Source organism: Dermacentor albipictus, chromosome 1, assembly GCF_038994185.2.
Source record: "Dermacentor albipictus isolate Rhodes 1998 colony chromosome 1, USDA_Dalb.pri_finalv2, whole genome shotgun sequence".
Classification (NCBI taxonomy): domain Eukaryota; kingdom Metazoa; phylum Arthropoda; class Arachnida; order Ixodida; family Ixodidae; genus Dermacentor; species Dermacentor albipictus.
The window spans coordinates 309,755,819-309,779,804 of NC_091821.1; the positions used below are offsets into that span (position 1 = coordinate 309,755,819).

General features: G+C 43.3%; 1 protein-coding gene across 1 annotated transcript in view; it reads right to left on the reverse strand.

The window, feature by feature from the left end:
- LOC135907018 (integrin alpha-PS1-like) overlaps positions 1 to 23,986 on the reverse strand; it is a 160,148-nt gene that overhangs the window by 32,988 nt on the left and 103,174 nt on the right. The window contains exons 2-13 of the mRNA XM_065438677.2: positions 14,613 to 14,743; positions 14,336 to 14,415; positions 12,781 to 12,963; positions 11,294 to 11,444; positions 8,936 to 9,140; positions 8,179 to 8,263; positions 7,922 to 8,027; positions 7,543 to 7,634; positions 6,780 to 6,928; positions 5,321 to 5,425; positions 3,205 to 3,451; positions 1,724 to 1,873 (exon numbers count right to left, since the gene is read on the reverse strand). Coding sequence (XP_065294749.1) covers positions 1,724 to 1,873; positions 3,205 to 3,451; positions 5,321 to 5,425; positions 6,780 to 6,928; positions 7,543 to 7,634; positions 7,922 to 8,027; positions 8,179 to 8,263; positions 8,936 to 9,140; positions 11,294 to 11,444; positions 12,781 to 12,963; positions 14,336 to 14,415; positions 14,613 to 14,743 — 1,684 coding nt within the window. The remainder of the gene's footprint in view (positions 1 to 1,723; positions 1,874 to 3,204; positions 3,452 to 5,320; positions 5,426 to 6,779; positions 6,929 to 7,542; positions 7,635 to 7,921; positions 8,028 to 8,178; positions 8,264 to 8,935; positions 9,141 to 11,293; positions 11,445 to 12,780; positions 12,964 to 14,335; positions 14,416 to 14,612; positions 14,744 to 23,986) is intronic.

A 23,986-nucleotide genomic window follows, 5' to 3' on the forward strand; every position in this document is an offset into this window, starting at 1 on the left:
TTCCATCCTTTTGGTTATCAAATACATACCACAGCGATCCGAAGAATACCACTCGGAAACACTTTGTCCTCATGTAGGCATAACACATTACTTACCAATATGTGTCAGTTCTATCAACACTCTATGTCATGCACTGGCTTTCATAAGTGTGAACCAAACAGGATAAAAAATTTTAATCACTTCCCAGGTTTAAGAAATACAGCACGACATAAGCACTCAAGAACAGTGCAGTTAAGTCACACAATGAAATGGCCTACATATAATTATAAAAATAATAGCTTGTTCTGGTGAAGGTAATAACATATGAAATAACATTACAAGTACCGTATTTATTCAAATATAGTTTTTTTTTTTTTAGGAACGTTACCCAAAAAGAGCTATTAACCTATATTCCAACAATGATTCCAGACTTATATACGTGCACAAGACTAACAAAAGTACCAAGCTAACGGAGTTCCTCTGTTGTGCCCACCATGCCAGTCCAGACTAAATCCAGGTTGGAGTGTCGAAATGCTGCATATCCAACACACACGACAGCACCTCGGAGGAAGATGTTGTTTAGGGTGTCGAGGACATGCGAGGACTTCTCTGGCAGTTCCGACGATGATGAAGTTTGTGGCATTGACTAGCGAAATTTAGTAGCCAAGCTTATTGCAATTAAAGGTGTGTCATGTTTCAAGTTTTTCGGTTTTCTAAAACGATATGGGTCAACTTATATACAAAAGATATTTTATTTGTTCCTCGGCGAGTGTAAAATATAGGGGTCGACCTATAGTCGTGTTCAAGATATTTTTGCGTAAAAACGGTAACTTACGATGAAATTTTTTTCAGAAGATCGGTGCATTTGAAATGCTCCTCTATTTTTTTTTCTTTCTTTGACGCTACTTTTATAGGGGCCAATAACAGACTAAACACCTTAGAAAGTTACTATGTAGAAAATTTTATTCTGATGGTGTACTAAGAGATTTCACCATGACATTCGAAGTTAAACAAACATTATGTTTTCATATTGTCAAAAGAAGTCGCACAAAATTAAAGGCAAGTGATGCTTTATGGAGATAATTTGGAAGCATTTGAGTACATGCACAGTGTGATGACAAAAAACCACTAAATGAGAAATGAAGAGTGCCTGGTTTCAATATATACAATTTCTTTATAGCCCTTGCACTTACAATCACTTAAGTGTCCTTGCTCCTCAGAAATTGTGCACTGGTGTGCAACATGGCCATCAAGCGATGGTTATGTGGCTCACAAGTTTTAATGAGAAGGCTTAGTTTAGCCATCCCATGCAGCATCGTAGATCTTCAAATGAGAATGAAGAGGACTTGCACAGTGAAAAGGTCTGCTTAGGTAATTCTTCGAGCATCTTCAACGGAATCGTCAGATAAAATAAATTTAGGGTGAGCTTTCAATGGCTATGAAAAAAGCTTTCTTTAAATTTTAGTTGCCAGTACCTTTAACCAGTTCATGCCGCTTTGTTCAAAACGAATTGGAGTTAAACTGCACATCTCTAATGCAGCTGATTGCACAGTTTAACCTAACAAGAAGACAAACATGGCAAACCAAGTAATGTTGACTAGACATTTCTTTGACCACTTGTTTGAACAATGAATAAGCAAACTGAAAATTGCATACTATTTTTACTAGTAAACTTCTTGAACATTATTGGGATGCAAACAGCAGTTGAACATACAAGGCTCTTATTTGCACAAGACTTTCTCACCTCAAAGACCCTAGAAGCCTCCTTCTGGTTCAGTATTGGGAAGCGATCAATGTCTGGTAGGGAGGCTCCGGGAATTGGGAGACGGGGCACCCTCTGAACCAGTGAGTAGCTCAGTTTCATCTTTATTGCACTCTGAATGTCAGATTTGTCCTGAAAAATGAATTTGCATTATGTGTTACATATCGTCCTTCACCGAAGAAACATGTGTGGCTAGAGCAGCATGTGGTAACTAGTTTAATGCAAGTTAGTATACTCAATGTTGGTACATGCTGAGCACACATACAGAAAAAATGGGGTCATTTTGTCAATGTATTATTCAAGAAGATACTGTTCCATAAACATTGTTTTCAGTAGCAGCGTATAAAAATGTGTAAAAACTGAAGATACTATAATCAAAAGCAGCATGCCAATCCACATCCCTTCACAGCAATCTTGTCATTAAGTGTTAAAAATACAAAATACTTGGGTTCTTTTATCATCATGTTGCGATCAACTGCTACTGTAAAGGACAAGCACATGAGATGTACCAGCTAAAACATTTCAGTAGAACCAGCCGGTTCAACTCCCACCAAAGATCGTGGGTCTTAAATTCATCTTAATTAACACCACAAGTAGTGGGCTCGACTCCCACCAAAGGTAGAGGGTTCAACTCCCTAAGAATTTTGGTGCCCTAATGCCGAACATCGGATTTTTCATCCCATGAGCCGTCTAAAGCTTTCACCTTAATAAAGCACATCATTGTTATTTAGCCCTGCGTCCTGGCCTTTCTTCCTTAGTTTGACTTCTGGCTCTTCCCATTGTTTTAAGTGCATCATGAATATAGACACATTGTTGCATTGTCCACAGCATCTGTGCAATAACAGCTGAGTGCATCACATCAGTACTGTTAGCTTACTATTAACACGAAAAAGATAGAAACACAAGTCACACAGGAAGAATGGTGAACAGCTAAAAAAAGAAGCACTTGCCAGAAGCTGCTGAAAGTGTAGTATGGCTTTGTGCAATGTACATATTTAAAATTTAGCATTATAGTGCTCAGATCAGATCTTTTCAATCTCTATATGTCAACCCAATTAGTGTCTCCTCATTTCATTTCTGCAGTTAGTAATGCAATAAAAGCATTACTGCACATGAAGTGCAACTTACACACACTTAAAGCTTCATCACTGAAAACTGTTTCTGCTATCCTGATTGGCAGAGATCAAATTTAGTGCTTCAGGTGTGTAAATTTTTAATAACATGGACAGCTTACACTGTCAGTGTTCACATGTTATTCCTTGTTTCAGTGTTTATTGTGTATTACAGTACCTGATTTTCGGTTTCTGTATAACACACAGGTGCAAAGTCATGGACAAAGCATAAGCTGAGGTCATGCAAAGATTCAGCCTCCAGTGTTTCAACCGTCCAATCACACTGATTGCCTAATCTATGCATTTCTCTGAACAAGAATATGTGTTTGTGCTTGTTTAAGAATGACAAACCTTGAGGTAGACCAGCTCCCTGGAACAATGTTCCCTGCCCGCAGCATACCATGGAACCTCCAGCTCCCGCTCAACAATGTTGGGATGTTCCGAGTTGGCAGATGCATTAAAGCGGACACGATAGTACTTCTTGCCTGTGAATGTCTCAGCCTCAATGCGGTAGTTGAGCAGCAGTGCTGCCTCGGTGCCATTGCGCAGCTTAGGCATGGTGCTGTGTAGAAACTGAAAACAGGCTTCAAAGGAGAAGCTAAAGAAAAGATGGGGAAAAGCAAATATTATGCACCAGTGAAGTTGCTATTATATTGTTTATAATGCTACAAAGCTGCCATTAGGCCAACTCTGGTAGCATTATAACAAGACATTTCAGCATAGACTTCCACGTACACCATTCCTCCATTTAATCTATTATTGCATGGTGTGCTGAGCCAAAAAGACACCAGACATATTTATATTAGCCCATACCTCCACTGCCTCTCCCAAAGCTAAATACGAGAGGAATTGCGTAAAGCGGAGTCAAACTTGATATGAATCAGCTTTGTTTGGTGCATTCAGATCTTAAAAATGTCTTTTAAAGATTATTTCAAATCAATCAAGAAGGGCCAAAAAGAAGAAGCAAGAAGAAGAAACTACAGATAGCCATTTTTGCTTTGCCAAAAAAGATGCGTTGACAGCATGTTCTCAGAATGCTGTCTGTACCACAATATCTAAGGGCGTTCGAATAGTGTATTTTCTGAATCGAATCAAATATGAATACTAGAAAAAAATTACCTCTAAATATCAAATTAAACATGGCATATTTTATATCGAAACCAGGTGACATAATCAAGTTGGTGTGGAGTCCAACTGGTAAAAAACAACTGTATTGACATTATTTACGTGGGTTGTTTACAGGTATATATAAATGCATATAACGCCATTAGCAAATTATTGTCAGGTCAATTGAGCAGGTTGTAAATGAGAAACAACTTCTTTCAATCATCTTGTGTACCATGACAATGACAGTAATGAAAAAAGCAAACAGCATGTCACCAGGTGTATGTGTAGTGTGTTCAGTCAGTTTTAAAAAGGAAAATTTAAAATTAAATGATGGGTTTTTTACATGCCACTACCACTTTCTGATTATGAGGCATGCCGTAGTGGGGGACTCTGGAAATTTCAACCACATGGGGTTCTTCAACGTGCACCTAAATCTAAGTACTACAAGGGTGTTTTTGCATTTCACCCCATGTGCTTAGATATTGGTGCAAGTTTTAAAAAGGAAGATATTACAGCACTGCACACTGTTTTAAAGGGATGGAAACATAGTGGAAATGGTCAAATAATATATTAATCTGTCTAATTAGCGACAAATTCGCATACAGGCTGTCAAATAGTAAGGCACTGATAGTGGATGACTGAAAATGATTGAGCAATAGTTATCTGACCCTTGCATTCACTCGGGAACTGGTGCTTCTGCACAGCAAGTGCAGCTTTGCGAGATCATTCACAATGGTCCACACTTCCATCATTTTCTCTCTTTTTAGCCTCCAATAAGTTTTGCTATCCCTTACACATTTAAAAGAAACGAATATTCAACGATTTCAAGTAGTGCATTCCCAAAGTGAAGACGAAAAAAGTAAAATTAAATTACGTGGTTTTACGTGCCAAAACCACTTTGACTATGAGGCACGTCATAGTACTCCAGGAATTTGGACCACCTGGGGTTCTTTAACGTGCACCTAAATCTAAGTAATCGGTTGTTCTCGAATTTCGTTCCCACCGAAATGCAGCTGCCGCGGCAGGGATTCGATCCCGCGACCTCATGCTTAGCAGCCCAACACCACAGTCACTAAGCAACCACGGCGGGCTCAAATTGAATACAAATTGAATAACAAAGACTATTTAATTTGTATTTGAAATTTAGAACATTTGCATACCACTAATACATAAAAGCTTATGATGGCCATTTTCCAAGGTTAATGCGATTTCCTATTTCGCACAAACTTAATACTACATGTCTTGTTGCATAGATTTTATGCTTGCACAGCTGCTTCCTTATTTGCAGAGGTCTTGTTAAATGAAGTTAGCACAATAACCTGAGAAGAATCCAGGATTTGCTAAAGTAATGAGTACTAACCATACATAACGGCTGTCGAGGTCATCTGGGCAGCCTTGCACAGCAGGGTCTATGTTCTGCAGCTTTCCCTTGACTCTGGTGCTAATGTCAATGATTGGACGAGCCCTGCATGCAAAAATAAGGGAACAGTTATTCACAAGAACAACATCTAAAACTTGAACTTCATAAATCTAAAGCTAGACATTGCTAAACTTTTTAGCATGTGCATCCCTATGTGTCACATGCAAACACCTCCGCCTATGCAATGCACCATTGCTGCTGTCAACTTCAAGGATCACCTATAGGTGCAGACTAACATAATTGTGCTTTTGTATTCCTTGTGTTCCTCTCCTAGCTGTGATCTCTCACTTTAAGAGAAACAACACAATACATTCAGCCATTTAGTACTCAAGGATAACATTAGTATCTCCAGCACCACTAAAATTCTTGCTAAAGGATTCATGTTGCCTGCTCATGGGGACTGCTCTGCGCAAGTCAAAAGAGTCGGTAGATGTGTGCATTTTTTTCCCTAACGGCTTGCACAAATGAGAGCGTAGGCACAGCAGATGGTATTGAGGCAGCATAATGGATAAGAAGTTGGCATACGCAATTGAGGGGAGAAGGTGAAGTTGTGTAGAAAAAAAGAATCTGCCTTTGTATGCTGTAGAGAAAAAATGGGCAGGGATGACATCAGGAAAAGTGTCAGGTTCTCCATTTGTGCAAGCAAACGAAGGTATGCGTTAGACATGCCACGTCGTACAAACAACAAGTTTTATCACCAGCTTACGCTCAGCAGCTGTGATAATATGTGCAACAACCAGGCACGTACCCAAGGGGAGTGGGGGTGCACCCCCAAGAAATGAAGCGGCCTACCCCCCCCCCCCCCCCCCCCTCGCCTTCACGCCCACGCTACCACTCCTCACACACGTTCTCAAAGCGCCGCCAGATCAATCTTGAGACTTGACAGCTACTCGGTGGTCAAGATTTCGCTGCCTTTTTCACACCTTGGATGATGGTAGTTATCGGCATCTCCTGGGGTATGAAGGTCAGTTTACTCATTGACTCGGTGCCGGCACAATTAACTCGAGATGCATTCAGTTGTCACCATCTATTCAACAATCACGCGCATTGCTGTTGCTTCGTTAGGTCAACCTTCTTTGTTTAGACTAATCCAGGGACCAGGAAAGGGATTCGGTTCGTAGTCAGCTGGTCTGTGCCTCACAACAACATATGTGCAAGCAGTTGCAATGTGTGCTATGCATTTATAAAGTATATCAAATGGTACTGCAAGAGAGTCGTAAACTACTTTTGCACTGAATCTGTGGGAAACTAAGCAGTGCTTGTACTTGTCATGGGAATTCTGCTTAGAAAAGCTATGTTAAAAGAAGTCTGCTATATGTTCATGCCACTGAATAACGTGCATTTTCCTTTCGTCAATACAAAACTTGATTAAGGACACAGAATTTGCTCCCAAACTCACCTGAACAGGACTATGCTATCTGTCTCATAATTGCCAGAAAGAAGGTCAGGATAGCCGTTGGAATCCAAGTCCATGCCTCCATACAGGGAATAGCCCAGAGTGCTAACCCTTTCCTTTATTTCATTCGGAAGGTCCTGTGGACGTATAACCTGAACAAATACAAGTATATTAAGTACAATTTGCAAGGTGTTACAAGAAATACCCAGATGACTGAGAATATTGCAATAAAAATATTTCTGAACTTGAACAGGGATTGTGAGCCAGTTGGCTTAGTAAAGAGAGCCTGATTAAAAATAATTCAGGACCTAAAGTGTGGAACAAACATATGGCGTGCTTGACAACCTAGCCCAGCTTGTACTGGTGGAAGGTCTGTTTGGCAACAGTGTTAACAGCCTGCTAATCAGCAAGTGGTAATAGTGAGCATAAAATATCAGGTCATGGATGAGCCATTTTAGCCATCAGGCATGCTAAGTTATAAGGAGACACGTTCAGGAATCAAGCAACATTACCAAGTCAAAAGGCTACATATGACTTTGGGGACTGCTTTCTTAAAATAGAACATGTGTTCATTTGGTTCATATTACATCAGCTAGAGAAAAGGAAAAAGGCGTCTCTGTTAATCATATTTGTCTTTGTAAGCTTCCAGAGAATGGCTATGACAGCCCTAATTCATAAAACACAATTATGCCAATTCTTCATTTCTAGTATTTTGTCTTGGCCACAAATGTGAGATACACTGGTTCAAGTGGGGTAATGTCCATACCTGAGAAGGTTCCTTGACTATGCCATCTGCTGACCCCAAGTATATGTAGATGGCACCACCCCCACTTTCATATGGTGCACCAACAGCAAGATCTGAAAGTTAAGTTGAATATTTAAATGTAATTGTACAGCTTCATTACATGCAACAAATGTGTACCAAGAGGAATATGTCACATCAGCAGTTGTCAGATGATAGTACAAAAGTTTAAATTTAATCACTTCGTTTGTTAATCTACAAGACCACTAAGGGAGGTCATACAGGAAGATGAACACTGAAAAATATGCAAGGTACATTCTCATCACACATCATAACTATCTTGGCTTTAATATTTAGGGCAGCCTATTCACTAATTGCATGCACGACTATTGCATTCACTTACCTGGATATCCATCACGATTGATGTCACCAGCTGATGACAGAGCAAATCCAAATCTGGACTCATCTTTCCCAATAAGCTTGATGGGCTTTGTGTCCCTGGATATGCCCTAATGTGATGCAAGATAGAAGTGGGAATACTTCAACATAAGACAGAGGTGCCAAATTTTAATGTGAAGATTTGGTGACATTTGAAAAATAAAATCTCAAATTCATTTATAGTTTCTCACAAAACGTGAAAAAGTTCAGAGGCTCTGGTACCTTTTTCGAGTTGAGGTAGATGTAGATGGCACCTCCTTCACCTTTGCCATGATAGAACGGAGCACCCACCACAAGGTCAATTAGTCTGCAAGAAAAGAACACATTCCAGGAAATACATAATTAAACAACCGGTAGCAAGTTGTCTTTCCTTCCATTTTCATTACACTTAAGCTTATCATTCCCATACTTCAATTAATATTTACAGGTAAGTTCCCCTATGCTTTCCTTAACCTCATAATTTGTTGGCTTCACATGGTTCTGATTAGCAAAAATTGCACCCCTCGGTTCCCATCTTCTCGTTCATAAGTAAACAAAAGAAGACGTGTGTAGCTGTGAAGTTCATGAAGTTCTCAACTTCAACTCAGAAGATCTCAACTTCAACTAACGAGTAGAACTGCAAATACTTAAGGAACACAGCATGAATGAGTGAAAACACTGAGAAGAGACAATGTCTCTCTTTTCTTTTACTCTTTCTTCTAATAAATAATTATTTACTCATTTGGTACCATGGCTTTCATCACAAAATAAATGTTGAAGCCACTGCATTTCTTTCAACAGTAAGTTTGTACAGTGCGACAAGGCGAGCTAGCTTCTTGTCAAGAAGGCATGATCAGTTCGTAAACAATCACTTGCCTAAGAAGAAATAAAATGGATGACCGAAGGCTTGGGTGAATCATATTTAAAAAAGAAAGAAACAAAAAAGAGAGGAGACAGGAAACCAAACAGCTTCTGTGTAAAAAACTTGATGTTTACGCACCCATCTTTGTTGAGATCCAGTGAAGTGAGTGAGTAGCCAAAGGATGAAGCAAATTGCTCTCCATTCAGAATAAGCAGTGTTCGTAGGTTTGAAAGTCCCTTCTCCTTGCCGAAGAACACCACCTTTCCTGTTCCATTTGACCGAGGTGCACCAGCCACATATTGCATACTGTTGTTGAAAAACTTGCCCGATGTTACTGACATGCCTGCAAAAGATGACCCACTTGTTCAGAACTGCTTTCAATTATCTATACTTCTGCTATATCATTTGTCAGAGGGATAATTTGACACATGAACCCAATTTCTTTTTCTGTTGGTTTAGACTGATGTGCTCTCATATCATTTTGCCAAGCTACTGGGATCAACTCATTCACAGATAAAAGGCACAAACATATCCACATAAAAAAGCTGGATGCCTGGTGATATGACGGCACAAAATCAGTCTAACTGAATGTTTTTTAGGGCAACACATGTCAGGCCTTATCAAATTTACCAACACAATAAAAACAAGAACCGGTATATGTGACAGTGACACTAATCATGAAATCAAATGTCCATTCAGAGGGTTACATGACAGAGCAAGGTACCTCCTCAATGTTTGAAAACAATAACTAAAAGCTTTACAATGGCCATAGCTTTGAGAAATCCCAGGACATTTCACATACAGTTCATTCATATTAATTTTAGCTTTGTGAGACCACAAATTCTTGCTCACAGAGTAAGAATTATTAACTGTCTCAATCAAATGTGTATAATCAAGGAGGTCAGATACAATACAGGACAGAACTACAGTGGAATCTCGATAAACGGAAATTGCTTAAATGGAACTGCCTCTTCAATGAAACACCATCCTCATGGTTGGTTGGCTTTGTATTCATGCAATTGTGTTCAGCTTTGTCTCTCAGTAAATGGAACTCCTGATAACCAGAACCAATTTCCCTGGTCACTTGAGGTTCCACTTAATGAGTCCACAGTATACACTATAAACGATAATTTAATATATGAGCAAACAAGCCAGCAATGCATCTTTGTGCACCTCCTTCAACAAAAACTAATACTTCAAAATAAAAAGAAAGGGCAAAGACTTAGAAAGATTATCAAAACCTTCCGAAACAGGTGTGTCAAAGCAGGCATCATGGGCTTCAATAAAGCTTCTACTAGGTACATAATGCAAAAAGGCTTCAAGGCAACGCAAGCGCAAGTCAGTTGATAATACAGAACGCTACATACATATTCCTTTTCAGCCCATTACGGCCACTGAAGTGGCATGACTGGCACTAATTGGACGCGGTAGCGAAAAAGTTGGAATTAACCAAAAGTTCAGTCAGTCAGCTGTCTTTAACATGCTTCGAAACCATGGCAATAGATCCAAAATTTTGATAACAGTTTGAATTAAGGAATATTATGAAAAATTATGTCTGAATTAATGCAAGCTAACTGTACTATCACACCAGAATTAAATTTTCGTGGAGAAAAGCAGTGTAAATTTCACACAGACAGAAAAGAAATGTGCAGATGAGTGCTCGTCTGTGTGTTTCTTCTGTATATGTTCAATTTGTGCTGCTTTTCACCATGTACGTAAATCAACTTGCCCAACTTTTGGTCTTGTCAGAATTAAATGTGGATGGGACAAAAATCAAAGCAGAACACCTGCCATGCATAACCACGAGCAATTGCGATGTGAGATTGTGTCACAACATGGCATTAACACTCTAGCCTGAAACTATTGCATATGTGAATGAATTACACTCGTGTCAAACAAACCACTAGAAAATGTGAAAAGGGAAGCATGCACTTTTTCCAAGGGTTCATGTTTCATTGCGGAATGATACAGTGATCATTTCCTTATTATAAGCACAGGAAGAAGACAGTAACCTTGCACCTGTTCAAGAACACTTTATAAATCCTCAAAGTGCCGCAACAACTAGTTCTCTCTCACAACATGGTCCCTTTTAGAGCAAAGGGTCAAGTGCAGTGCTAAACTGTTCAAGCATATTATTACTTCCTGCATATATGTGCCTCAAGTTGAGATGCATGCCAGCTTATCAATGTGTGACTGACTGGCCAAGCCATTGTGCAGTAGGTGCTTGCCAGGTCTGTATGAGGAGTTCTTTAGAGATCACTAAACAAGATTATGAAAAATGATGTTCATATGAATGCAGGCTGACTGCACTATCATGCCAGAATTAAATTTGAATGGGAAAAAAATCAAAGCAGAGCACCTCTCACACATAACCAAAAGAAACTGCAATGTGAGAGTGTGTCATAACATGGAATTAACATTCAAGCCTGCTGCCTTCAGAATGACGAGTATTAGTATGAACTTTCTTGCATTAAGCTAATGACAGAAAGCACTGACCAAGGTAGCTGTATTTCTCGACGGGTGCCTCCTCGTCGAGGAAGGGACTGACAGACCAAGCCCAGTCACGCAGTGTTCGCTGTACTGTTATGGTGAAGACGGTTCCCTTCCACGTGTAGGGACCAGGGGCACCTAACACAATGGTCGAGTCCTGCAACAACACAATCAGAGCAGCTTTGCAGATTTTGTTTAGTGGGTAGTCCATATAAGAACTGTGGAAGAGAGGGGGAGCAGGTTAATCACACTGAAGTATCATTAATCATATTACTGATATATACAGTAAAAGCTCATTAATTCGAACCGCAAGGGGAAGCCGCTTCAGTTCGAATTAACGAAAGTTCGAACTAACGAAAGTGAAGGAGAGCAACAGTACACTGCGATTTCGAAGCAGTAGGGCATGTCAGAAATTTGGCGTGTCAGAAAAAGATGGCGTGTGCCGCGGGCACACGCCATCTTGAAGTCGAAGCTCTGGGTCCGACTATGCCACACTACCGATGTCCACCGAAACAAACGTTAGCCGAGGCTTAACACCATCACAATGAATCGCGATGGCCGATACCTCCTTAGCTGAAAACAGACGTGCACAACCGATGAAGACTGCCGAGACAAAGACGCTGAACATGTGAAGGTGGCGAAGGCCCTGATTCGTTGGTTCTTGATTGCAAGCGCAGCTGCGATGTACTTGATTCGCTGTGTTACGATGGCGCTTCCCGTGCCGTCTCCGCACAACATTAGCACCTGTACAAGATTTGCAAAGCCTCCGAGATTCGCAACGGGCACGAAGTCTCGGAGGTTACGTAGAACGGAGAGGCGGCAGCTGCCGCTGCCTTCTGGCTGACCCCGCGTCGTTTAGATTTTCTTTCGATTTTGCCTTCGCGCGCCGTTCTCTCCGTTTCGGAGGCAATACAGCCTTGTGTGTAGGCAGTAGGCGCGTTTCTCTGGCCGTGTGCCAGGCGAGTGTAGTTCGAATTATCCGTGAGGGAACCTTCTCGCGTTCGAATTAACGGACTTTTTTATACATACACTTCTGTGGAGCTTGGCCGGACCAAATCGTACAGTTCGAATTAGCCATAAATTCGAATTATTGAAGTTCGAATTAACGAGCTTTCACTGTACTCACTCATTACAAGGCCTTTATGCAATTCCTTGAAGGTTGTTACATGTAGTTGATAGGTGACTTGGCTGTGATCACTTGAGCTACGTGTTAGTGACTTGACCTTCTTTATTCACTTTTCAAAACTGGCACATCGGTTGTGGAGCCAATAAGAATGAGCTTTGGTTACATATTGGCTACAGGAACCATTCTTCTAATGGCTCTCTAATGCATGATGAAAGGAAAAAGCAGATACTGGGAGAAAACTGTTGCCACAAGAATGGGCACAGAAAATATCTTATACTTATGCTGCATTTGAAGAGAAGCCACAGAGTCTGATGGATCATGTTAATATAACAGCAGACATTGTTATGGAAAAAAGAAGTGTTCTCACCTCTGAGATTACACCACTGGTTCCAGCCTGGCAAAAACCAAACTGCTCATGTGCCTTGTCAACAGGCCGGTTTTCACAAGGTTCCCAAGCCCGGTGCAGGTCTAGGAATTGGCTAAGTGTGTAGCAGATACCTCGGCCCCACCGGTAGCTATCACCCTTGTTCACATACCTATGGGCGCATGCCTGCACAGCAAAACAATGCCAGGACAAAATATGAGCGTGGTGCAATAAGAATGTATCAATGTTAACTTTGTCAGCTTAAGTGTTAGGGCCCCTTGTGAACAAGAATAAAGGGGTTAAAGGGGAAAGGAACCATGATTTCAGATGGGACATAAGACGAAGAAGTGGACAGGACAAGCAGTAACTAGCAACTGAGCTTTATTACCATGCCTTAATGAGAATAAAAGAATAAAGGGAATAGAGGGGCCCGGTTGTCGTAAGTCACAACCCTATAAAGATAACAGATGACAAGAAAGAAAGCACGGGAGAAATTACTTGTTTATTTGATTGAAATGTAGAAATAATAAATAAACTAAAGTAAAAGCGGATGAAAAAACAACTGACTGCAGGTGTGCAGGTGGGATATGAGCCCACGTCATCGCAAAATGTGTGCGATGCTCAACCAACCTGTTGTGAACCTGTTAGGAACCACAACGTTAACTGAAGATAAAAAGCTCTCTTTGCTGCATGCTGCAATTTGCAAGAGGCAAACAAATACAGGTTCTAAACTTAACTAAACCATCACTAGCACAAGTCAATTGACAAAGCAAATGAGAAGGAAAAAGGAACACTTTCAATCAAGATATTTGAAGCTAAATCGAAAAACGTTGCTTGTGCTTAGGCAGATGCAGTATGATTTTAATGACATCATAACAAGCAGAACAGCTAAGGTCTGATGCACTAGTGGGCATCACAATGGCACTTGTTCTGTTAGCTACTTCCATTTCTACATTAGTTTGCTATGTTGGAGAGTTTCTCCAATGTTACTCATTCAGTTACGTACCCTTTCCTCAACTTCTTGTTAAGGACTTCGTTAATCTTGTCCTGCCACATATCTTTCTGTATTCCAGCCTCATCTTGCTTGCCATGATTTTCAAACAGATGTGGCTCTTCTTCCTTTTCATTGTATGGCTGAGTTATCACCTTCTTTCATTATGGATTGCAGCTCTAACATCAGTGGCAGCCATTTCTAATAATTAGCCATTTTCTTTCTCTGTCACTCGCAACTACTCTTAAGCATCCTTATTTAAATGCCTTTGTTTCAGCACCATACATTTTCATCATAGCACATGCTACTACAGCATCTGCTGAAATATGAGCACTAGTGTTGAAAATTCTGTAGCATAGTTCTCCATGCCCAGTTTGCATAATATAAGTTGAAAAGAGCCCTGTCAAGAAAAGTAACCACAAGAACACTACTTAATGCATGGAAGGGTACACATATTACAAATAAAAAGGAGAAAGGAGTTGTCACAGGTTCGAAATGACTGCACCAGCTATGAGAACAAAGGTATGAAAATCAAAAGAGACTTCCACAGAGAGTCAGACAACTCACCAGAACAGAACCTCCAGGACGCTGGCTGTGGACAGTGACACCCAACCACTGGTCGTCTTTCAGCACTTCTTTGTCAGGCGCTGAAAGCAAAAGGCAAAGTAGACGACAGCAGACTTGCTGTTTCGTACAGTACATATATGTGCAACAAGCAAATAACAAGTAAACAGCAATGTGTAACAGAAATATGCACACCCACCCACTCATGTACACACGCAAAAAACTGTGTGCATTACCCTCTTTTGTGTCGCACTGCTTATGACAGTATATTTACACCTACCATTGGTATCATTATCTACAGTAAGTTGCCTGCAGTCGTCGTAGCGAGTGGTCATGGGGCAGCAGTAAACAGCACCGGACCGGTTTGTGCCTGGTTGGCTAGTCTGAGCTCGAGGCGCTCCTACCAGCATCCTGCATAAAGAAGAGAAGCGCCACACAAATTAACACGGAAATAAAAGAAAAAAAAACACGCAGCATACGTTAGCACCGTTTGCACAAATACGCAACAAGAATCCCATGCATACTGATAAAGCTTACATTCGAACGCCATTTCCAGTAAAGAACTGACAGAAGGACAGTCAATAAACAACATGATCAAATACGTCACAGCCGGAAACACTTAGGGAAAAAAGAAAAGTGCTTCAGCGTTTCTTTCGCCCCCCCCCCTCCCCCCCTCCCCCAGCAAGACATCGAAACTGCAATATGGCTCCGCCAAAGTATGCTTTTCCGCATAGACGCAATGCGCGAGGAGAAGTGCACCGCACAGAACAAAGTTAATCTGCAACTGCTGTTCAGGCAGCCGCTTCTAGCGAATTAATTGTTCTACCACCACCATTTTCAGTGCCGTGGGTCGAAATAACTGACCGAGGTGTATCTTCGGAAGCTGTAAAGCATGGCAACAACGAACCACGAAGAAAAGAAAGTTGCAGTTTCGCCCGAAAGGCGAAGCACCGATTGAGATAGCAAATTAGCAGATACGAAGTAAGAATAGTAGTTTTATCGACCGCACAAACTTGTACACATTCGCTTACTAACTAAATTAGCAAGCACGGTGCCACGCGCGCACAGGTAAACATCTCGCGCGATGACTGCGGAAACACGCTGTCAAAACGCTGGAGTGGGGAATCGCTGCAGCAGCAGCAAGTGAATTGACCTTCGTGCATGTCTCGCTTCAACGCGAACGAAACGTCGAAAGCACAGCACATACGAAGCTACTAGCACTACGCGCACTCTGCAAACATCGCAGATTGCCCTAAAGATACTCGAGGCCCGCGCAGGGGCGCACTTTGGCCCCGTCGCAGATCGCTTTCATGATACAGCTCCCGCACGGCCGCGGCGGCGTTTTCAAGGAAGGAAACGCAAGCAAAGCAGATGACGATTATCGTTGTGTGGCAGATTTTACACCCCAAAGGGTGTACTTTTGTCTAAGAGTGTGCAGGGGACAGCGGCGTAGAAACTATTTCTCGAGAGGCGGGGGGTACAAATCACAAATTGTCCAATCTCTCTCTCTCTCTCTCTCTCTCTCTCTCTCTCTCTCTCTATATATATATATATATATATATATATATATATATATATATATATATATATATATATATATATATATGCGCGCACACACACACACACAGGGTGCGCCACATAACTTCTTGAGCCAAGAATTTAAATATGAAAGGCGCGTCGGAAGCGAATTGAACCGAACGCATACTATTCGCAATAGCCTATAGTAACTCAGACAATTTCTGTTTTCTCCATAACTCACTAATTCGTTAAATTTAATTAGCCAAATATTTAATTATTGGCTGAGGACCCCAAGTATGATACGCAGATTTGTAGAGCGCCTTCAGAAACCACCGATCGAGTTGTTTGCTTTACGATACGTCTCACGTAGTCCTTTTTTCCGGGTCGCAATGAAAGCCCGCGAAATATGAAAGAAGCCACGTGACGCAGCGTTTTCGCAGTGGTATTGTGCTGCTCTAAAGCGTGAACAAGGTCGGCTGCATCGTGACTGGCGACGAGGAAGCGGCAGGGCGTTCTTTATCTCGTCGGTAGCGCTCGGCCAGCAGTCGCATGCATTTTCGTCGTCAACCGACGGGAGCCGATCTTGTTTTGAACTTTGTTTTTGTACGGCTCCATTGTTAGTCGCTTCCCTAGTTTTCTTCCGCCAATCTTCCAATCGCCTCTTACTAATCTCTGTTGCGGACGTGTTTACTTTTCACCTGCTCTCGCCTCTTATTAATCTGGACGTTATTACTTTCCCTGCTCTCGCAAATCCCGTGTCCCGTGAACTTTTGTGGCGTGCACTTTCGAATGCACGCCTCATGTTAGGAGAATTTACCAACCTAAAAGACACAAAACTGCACTGTCACATTTGTTTATAAAGTCACGCGCAGAACAAATATGCCAGGCTCGTGGCGCTGCACGCGGTAAGGGCTAAGTGCTCCATCGTTCAAACTATAAAGTGATTTCAACTCACGCACGAACTTGACCTAAGTTAAGTAATTAATTCATTAACCCGTTAATAACGACTTAAGTCGGCGCGTTCCTTTTTTTTGCGAACCGCGGCCACGCAACCCCTCGCTCTGAACCTCAACCACCGCAGGGCGTGCACTAGAGCGGTCAATGCCGTCCAGCGAGTCGAGCACAGTGCATGCTGCGGAGCCCTCGTCTACAACGTCACTAAGACTCAAAGATCGATGGCTCTCTTCGAAGGAACAATCGCTCCCGCAGTCAAAACAGGAAGCGCTGAGCTGTGCCGTTGTTCCCCGACCACAAATGCTAGCTCAGCCATCCGCTCTGACGCGCCTATATACCGTGCGTCAGAACAACACGCAGACCATCTGCCGCGGAGTTTCCGCCGTCGCGTATATATATATATTGAAGAGGTGCGGCAAGTTGGAAGCCAGCCGCGCTGTCCGCATGTCCGAGTACGGTGTTCGAGAGCAGATTTCGCGAGAAGGTTGTAGCCCACACGTGCAACGTACTCGGTCAATTACGAGGAACGACCAAAGCGCGAACTTAGTCACAGGTTCGCCATGCGTGGGGTGATAACATGTCTGTCTACCCAGCAAACGAGACAATAAGGACGAAAGAGAACGGCTCGCCTTGCTTCCTTCAAGCTCTCATTGCACGCCGCTCATATGCGTGTGAGCTTATACGAGCATGTGCTTTCTCCATTTTGTGTCAGTGATACTGCTCATGGATGACTGGTCCAGTGATACCCAACCCATTTCGAAGCAGCTTTTGGAGAAGCCAAAAGTGCATTTCTGTGCAATAGAATGGACTTTCGGAGCAGGTTTATGAAAGCGATTGCAAACTATATTTATGGGGCTTTTACGGTGGACAATGCATGTGAAAGCAGTAAGTCGTCAGTGGTTCATAAATTCACACTAAAAATGACCCCCCCGCCCCCTCTTTTCTTTATCGCAGTCATTACTGTGGACTGCGGCGAAGCGGTGGAGGACGTGCTACGAGCAGAATTCAGAAGCGTTTTGAAAACCTTCAGCGCGATCTCGCTCCTATAGACGTTTCCTTTAAGATGTAGCACTGATTTGGAAAAAAGGTAGCGCCAGCGGTACGAAATATTTACCTCTGTTTCCCTGTGCCGCGATTCACCGACCACGCTGCCGGAGCGGTTCGCGTTCGCTCGCCACGCGGCTCGTTGTGCGCCGCGCACGTACCGTCGCGAGGTGCACACGTATACGCGCGCGCGCCGCTCTGACTGCGCGCACGAACGCTGTCGGATGAGGCTGTGATCACCGAATTAAGTTTGGAGCTTTCCGACTACACGCGAGCTTTCGCCATTGCGCCCAGTCAGCACAAAAACAAACTTCGCGAAAGCGTTAGCGGTCGTTGTCGTCATGTCACCCGTGGACCCGATCTCGGGTTTCGGCCGCCACCAGTCAAGCCCGTGATCTCAAGCCCAATCAACGAAGCGGTTTACTGGCAAGAACAACATATTGCCGGCCATCTTGTCGCGACGACCTGCCCGCCACCAGCTGGGGGATAGGCGACAAATTGAATGGCGGGAAAGTTTTTCACCGCCGCCTTGTCTGCGTCAACGCGAGCGTGCGAGACACCATACAGCGTCCAAAACTTCGGCCGCCGTTTTCACGCTGATCATACGGGGGTGTGCCTCGGCGCCAGCACGATCGCTCGCTGTCAGCCGAAAATCGAGGCTGTCCCGTTGCCCAAGCAACCCGCACGCGTCGGGATGGAAGGTATTCAACAGAGACAGCAACCCACGGATGAAACAAGCAAAACGATCCCTTGACTCGGTCCGCCGCGGAGATAATGCAGCCGCTGCAGTCCACGCCATGCCTGGTGCGGTAAAACGGCGCCCGAGAGCGTGGTCCCGCTTCCTGCAGGCGCAACCCGCCCGGCGCAGAGTGGGCGCAGCTTGCTCATATTGTGCTGAAAGGTACCAGGATGTAGCAGAGTTCGCCTATCGGCGCAGTTCGGCACAACTGGCAGAGCGGTTGCATCACTGCTGAATACTTGAAGAGATCATCCAACTGCCCCATGGAAATTGCTGAACGCGCTTCAGTCAATTGCCCCGGACGAGTCAGACTCACGGAAAATTGTAGACTGAATATATGCACGTCAATATGTGAATAAGCACCGCCTTATCGCAAAGGAAGTATCTCGCTAGAGCCGTTCGCATACGTCGAATCATTTGTCTCATTCGAAAGACGTGGAGGTTCAGGTCATTGCCACCTGTGCAGTCTGCCGGGACATACCTTTCCCCAAGACGTAGAGAGAGAGAAACGGGACCTGCAACCACGAATAACAGCTCGTGATGCTGCTCACATTCGTATTCACGCCACGGTAAAATAAGCTCGGCGCCGGTAATCCAAGTCGACGAATTTATTTAAATTAGACACGGAACTGGCGAATATACGTTCTCCGGCCTCTTCATGCAAGTGCACGCGCGCCATGGCGGAAAGCTAGCGAATTCAGGAACGAAAAGAGAAAATGGGGGGGATCTGTGCCAACGCTGCTAATGTATTACGTTACGTGAGTGACATGGAAAACAAAAGCTACTAAATTTTCTAGCACATTCTGCCCGCAGAATCGATGAATATATTACAATGAGGCACAATCATAATAACAGCTGTGCACAACACACCTGTCATTATCGTGTTGCCTAGAAGGAGAACGAAAAGATCACTTCTCGCGAACTGCTCGCGCGGTTCGTCGTGAACGTTTGCTGTCAAATGCGCTAGAAAGAACTACGCAGGCCAACTATGTTGAACGCCTTTATGACGAAGTGCTTAGGGCCTCCGAAATCATTCGTTTATACGCAGCTCACTTAGTCGTAGAGGTCGCGCACCGCATGGCTCGTAACAGAACCGGGGCAGAATGATTCATTCGTTACAGAGGTCATTTCGTTGTAGAGGCGCTCGACTACGTGCACGCTGTATTACGTGGCGGTTACCCAAGCTAGAAGACGCAGAATGGGAGAGGGGGAAGCGAAGCTTGTCCAAGCGATCGGCCCTGGCCCACAGAAGCGCCGGCTTAAACTGTGGCGGCCGCGATAAACAGAATAGCCGCATGGGCGACGGCGGCGTTTATTTTGGACCCGGGAGCGGCACCAGGGCCGGAATTCCGCGCGCCGGCTGATTCGGGGCAGACACCCACTCGCCAATGGCCCCCTCCCGCAAGGATGACCGGCATACATCTCTCTCTCCCTTTTCCGGCTGTGTCGGCCCCGTGGACGGCATTGGCCCGGCTACGCACACACAGTCGGAAGCATGCGCGCTCCGCGAAAAAGCCGAAATTTCAGTCCAATTTTTGTAAAACGCGCATCACCATGTTAGCCATGTATAGACACTAACACATGTAGGTGTAATCTGAGTCTCAGGCTGTGCGCTCAAGTTGAAATATTAAATTTTTCCTCAGGCCATGCGTCCCCCAAACAATCAATGCTTGTTACACCAGAGGCTCTCCTATGCATGTTTGTTTCACAGAGCAGTTCGCAACTTCGATATTCTCAACAAAGATAACCAAGTTGGAACAACGCAACTTAAAAGGTACGTAAGAAGCCTTACTCTCCTTGCGTAGAAGGGTTCGCTGGATTCACTAGTTAGCACGCACGTTTAGAATGTTGCGCGCTTGATTATAGAAGAAACGGCGAAAGAAATATATAAAGAAAGAAAGAAATTAAGAATGAAAGAAGTGAGCATCGATGGACGAGGGCTTGTTCCGTAGTACGGGTTTTTCATTTTTGTCCTGTTTTAATACGCCTGTTTCTGTTCGTGACTTCAATATCTCTTATGGGATACAAAGGCCACGATATCCCAAGAATGCTACACCAAACGGAGATGACACTTTGTCATACGCATATTCTATAATTATATGCCTCATTTACACCCATTTATCGATCAGGAACATTGAATGTGACGAACAGGTGCTTAGCTAAACACAGCTTAAGAGAAGCTCATTCAAATTAAGTACCGACATGACTGCAAAATAAGCACTCAAAAGATGATTAAGCACAGCTGCTGGATAGTTAGGAATGCGAAGACTGTCACAGAGACTCGTAAACTTGGTTGGCTGATCCTACGGGATATGGCGCAACCAGCTACGGGCATACGGCACCAATTGGTGAGTACTAAAAAAAAAAAAAAGAAAGAAAGAAAAAGAACTGGGAAGGAATTTTTAAAAATTATATAAAAATATTAATAGTAGTACATAAATGAATAATTATAATAACGAAGAATTATTCTCCGAACTCTATGATGATGAATATTATAGGGCGTTTATTTATTTTTAAAATTTTTTTAACTGCACCAATTTTTAAAGTCAACTGTATTAAAGTGAGATGATATCAATTAGCGAATATTGTGCCTCACATATACTTTCTTCTTCGGTAAATATAGGCTTAGTCTCCCACATGCAGTACAGGAGAAAAACGTGCGACCTTCCAATCCTACCCGCCGTCCTGCTTCCTCTCAGCAGTCGTTCGTCCATATATATATATATATATATATATATATATATATATATATATATATATATATATATATAAACGAGAAGAAAGGGGATTAACCGAGGGGCCCGATTTTTATTAGTCATATCATAAGAAGCCAACAAACACTGACACCAAGGACAACATAGGGGAAATTACTTGTGCTTAATAAATGAAATGAAGAAACGATAAATAATGGAAATTAAGGTGGATGAAAAAACAACTCACCGCAGGTGGGAACCGAACCCACAACCTTCGCATTTCGCGTGCGATGCTCTACCAATTGAGCTACCGCGGCGCTGTTTCCCCATCCACTTTCTTGGGTATTTATGTGTCCTAGTAGAACCCTGGGAGTGTTAGCCAGCGCCACCACTCACAGACCTTGGCGGTGGACGTGGAACGTCCTTCTTGCCGCAGGCGTCACGAGAACGTGATCTTTTTTGGGTGAACGCAACTGGTCAATAAACCCACATATGCTACCTGGAGGCATCAATGTTGACGGATTCGAGACCCTCGTTATGTAATAAACGAGAAGAAAGGGGATTAACCGAGGGGCCCGATTTTTATTAGTCATATCATAAGAAGCTATCATAAGTTGTTTTTTCATCCACCTTAATTTCCATTATTTATCGTTTCTTCATTTCATTTATTAAGCACAAGTAATTTCCCCTCTGTTGTCCTTGGTGTCAGTGTTTATTGGCTTCCAACCAGAAATCGTGGCCGGTGGAAGTGACGTCGCCGCATACGTGTGCCCTCCACACGTTCGCGTGTAACTGGACTCGCAACACAGCCTCTCGCTATCGCTTTCTTTAGAACCACGAGCCGCCATGCGCCGGAACAGGTTGCGCAGTTCGTCGAACAACGCATCCCTGTCCTGAACGGCCCGCGCCGCTGACCGACCGCAATGCTTTGCGCAATAAGGTAGCAGTTGAACAGCTTTGAATTTTTATATTGTGCACGCAGTCGAGACTCGTAACAGCAATGTAGAGCCTCGGAAGCAAATATGAGCTCGTTATTTCCGCAGTATACTCGCCTAAATGTTTTAAAAGATGGTCGACGCCGTACATGCGAAACTGCAGCCCCACAATAATTGAGGAATAAATAGCGGCTAAACATGCTTTATGCATATAGTTCGCTGTATCAAGTTCCAACTGCACGGATGCACACACTTTCTTTATCAAAAGACTCAAAATGGCTGCGCGTCACCGGGCCTATCGTCGCGGCACATGTATACGGAAGGTATACGGAGAGCTTCCGCTGCCCACGAAAATAATATTGCGCTTTTTGCAGCCGACCGCACTCCTTTTTCCGCTTCTCTGTTTCTAGTCCTCCCTTACCTCAAGCCCCATATTTCCCCATGCAGGGTAGGAAACCGTTAACTATACACCTGGCCACCCTGTCTGCCTTTCCTCTCTCGTCTTCGCTGCCCCAAAGCCGCAGACTGAAAGCAGCGGTGTTCGTCGCCCTTGCAAGCTTCGCAGCGCGGCGTACACGCGAGCCCCGCCGCCAGGACCCAACGACTGGTCTTGTCGATGGAGGAAGGGCTTCCAAGCTTGCGACGAAGGATGCTCGCGTCTGCGAGCTGTTCCGCGTGTCTGCCTTTTGAGTGAACACACGCGGAAGTTCAAGACGATGAGCAAAACGAGAACAAGGTAAAAGCGGGAGCCACAGTTTCGGCAAATGGACTCGTCTTTCTTAAAGGGACATTAAAGCGAAAAATGATTTCTTCTGCATCAGAAAATTACCGTTCTACAACACCAAAAACACCACTCTTACAACGATAAGACGTTTGGTAAGCCAGAAAAAAACGCAAGAATGAAATACGGCTGGCGACGCCTACTACTGATAGACCAGTGAGCCTCCGTACTAGGTACGTTAAAACGAGTCTGGTCTCTAACAGTCATTGAGACAGTCGAAGAGTGAGACTTTGTTTCTCAATTGTTCAAGCTTGTAATGTATTTGTTTTACCTGCCATGTATATAGAAAAGTTCAACTATAAATATTTCTTGTACATTTGATCTCCATCGCTTCCTGTCTGCATTTGATCAACAACTGCCGATCATCGTCCGAGAAGTTTCAAGTTCCAACTGAGAAGCGAGGACAACAGAGAACGAACGAAACTTTACTGTGTGTTAGCGGCGAGGGTGTAGAATTGAGAATAATAAAGGAGCATTCAACCGTTGATACGCCGGCTGAAACACGGCAGTGTCACCGGCCTCGTGCACAGCACCCCTCTATTACCTGCTTCACTGGTGGTCGTGGGCTATCGTGTCTCTGAAAAGCTAATAAACGGAGCGGCAGAATACGGTGTGCGTGAAAAATAAAAAAAAAATATACTGAAATGGAACAAATACATAAATAAAAACATTAAAAAAAACACTTAGAAACTAGACTAAGGGTTGTTTCCTATAGCTTGAAATTTAGCATAGCAAATAAATTCTAAAGCTCCATTTGAAATGTTTATGTCTATTGGTTACAATGTCTAGAACTTATGGATAAGATATGATCCTCTGTATTTTCTTTCTCCTTCAAAACTGAAATTTGGCTGTAAGATGTAGAGTTTAGTTCATCAAAGTTATGACCTGGTTAGTTCAAATGTTCGGCGGCGGCTTCGGGAGGCTTTTTAGCTGTGTCCGCGCAATGCCCGTTCAATATGACGTTCATTGATTGCCCCGTTTCACCGATAT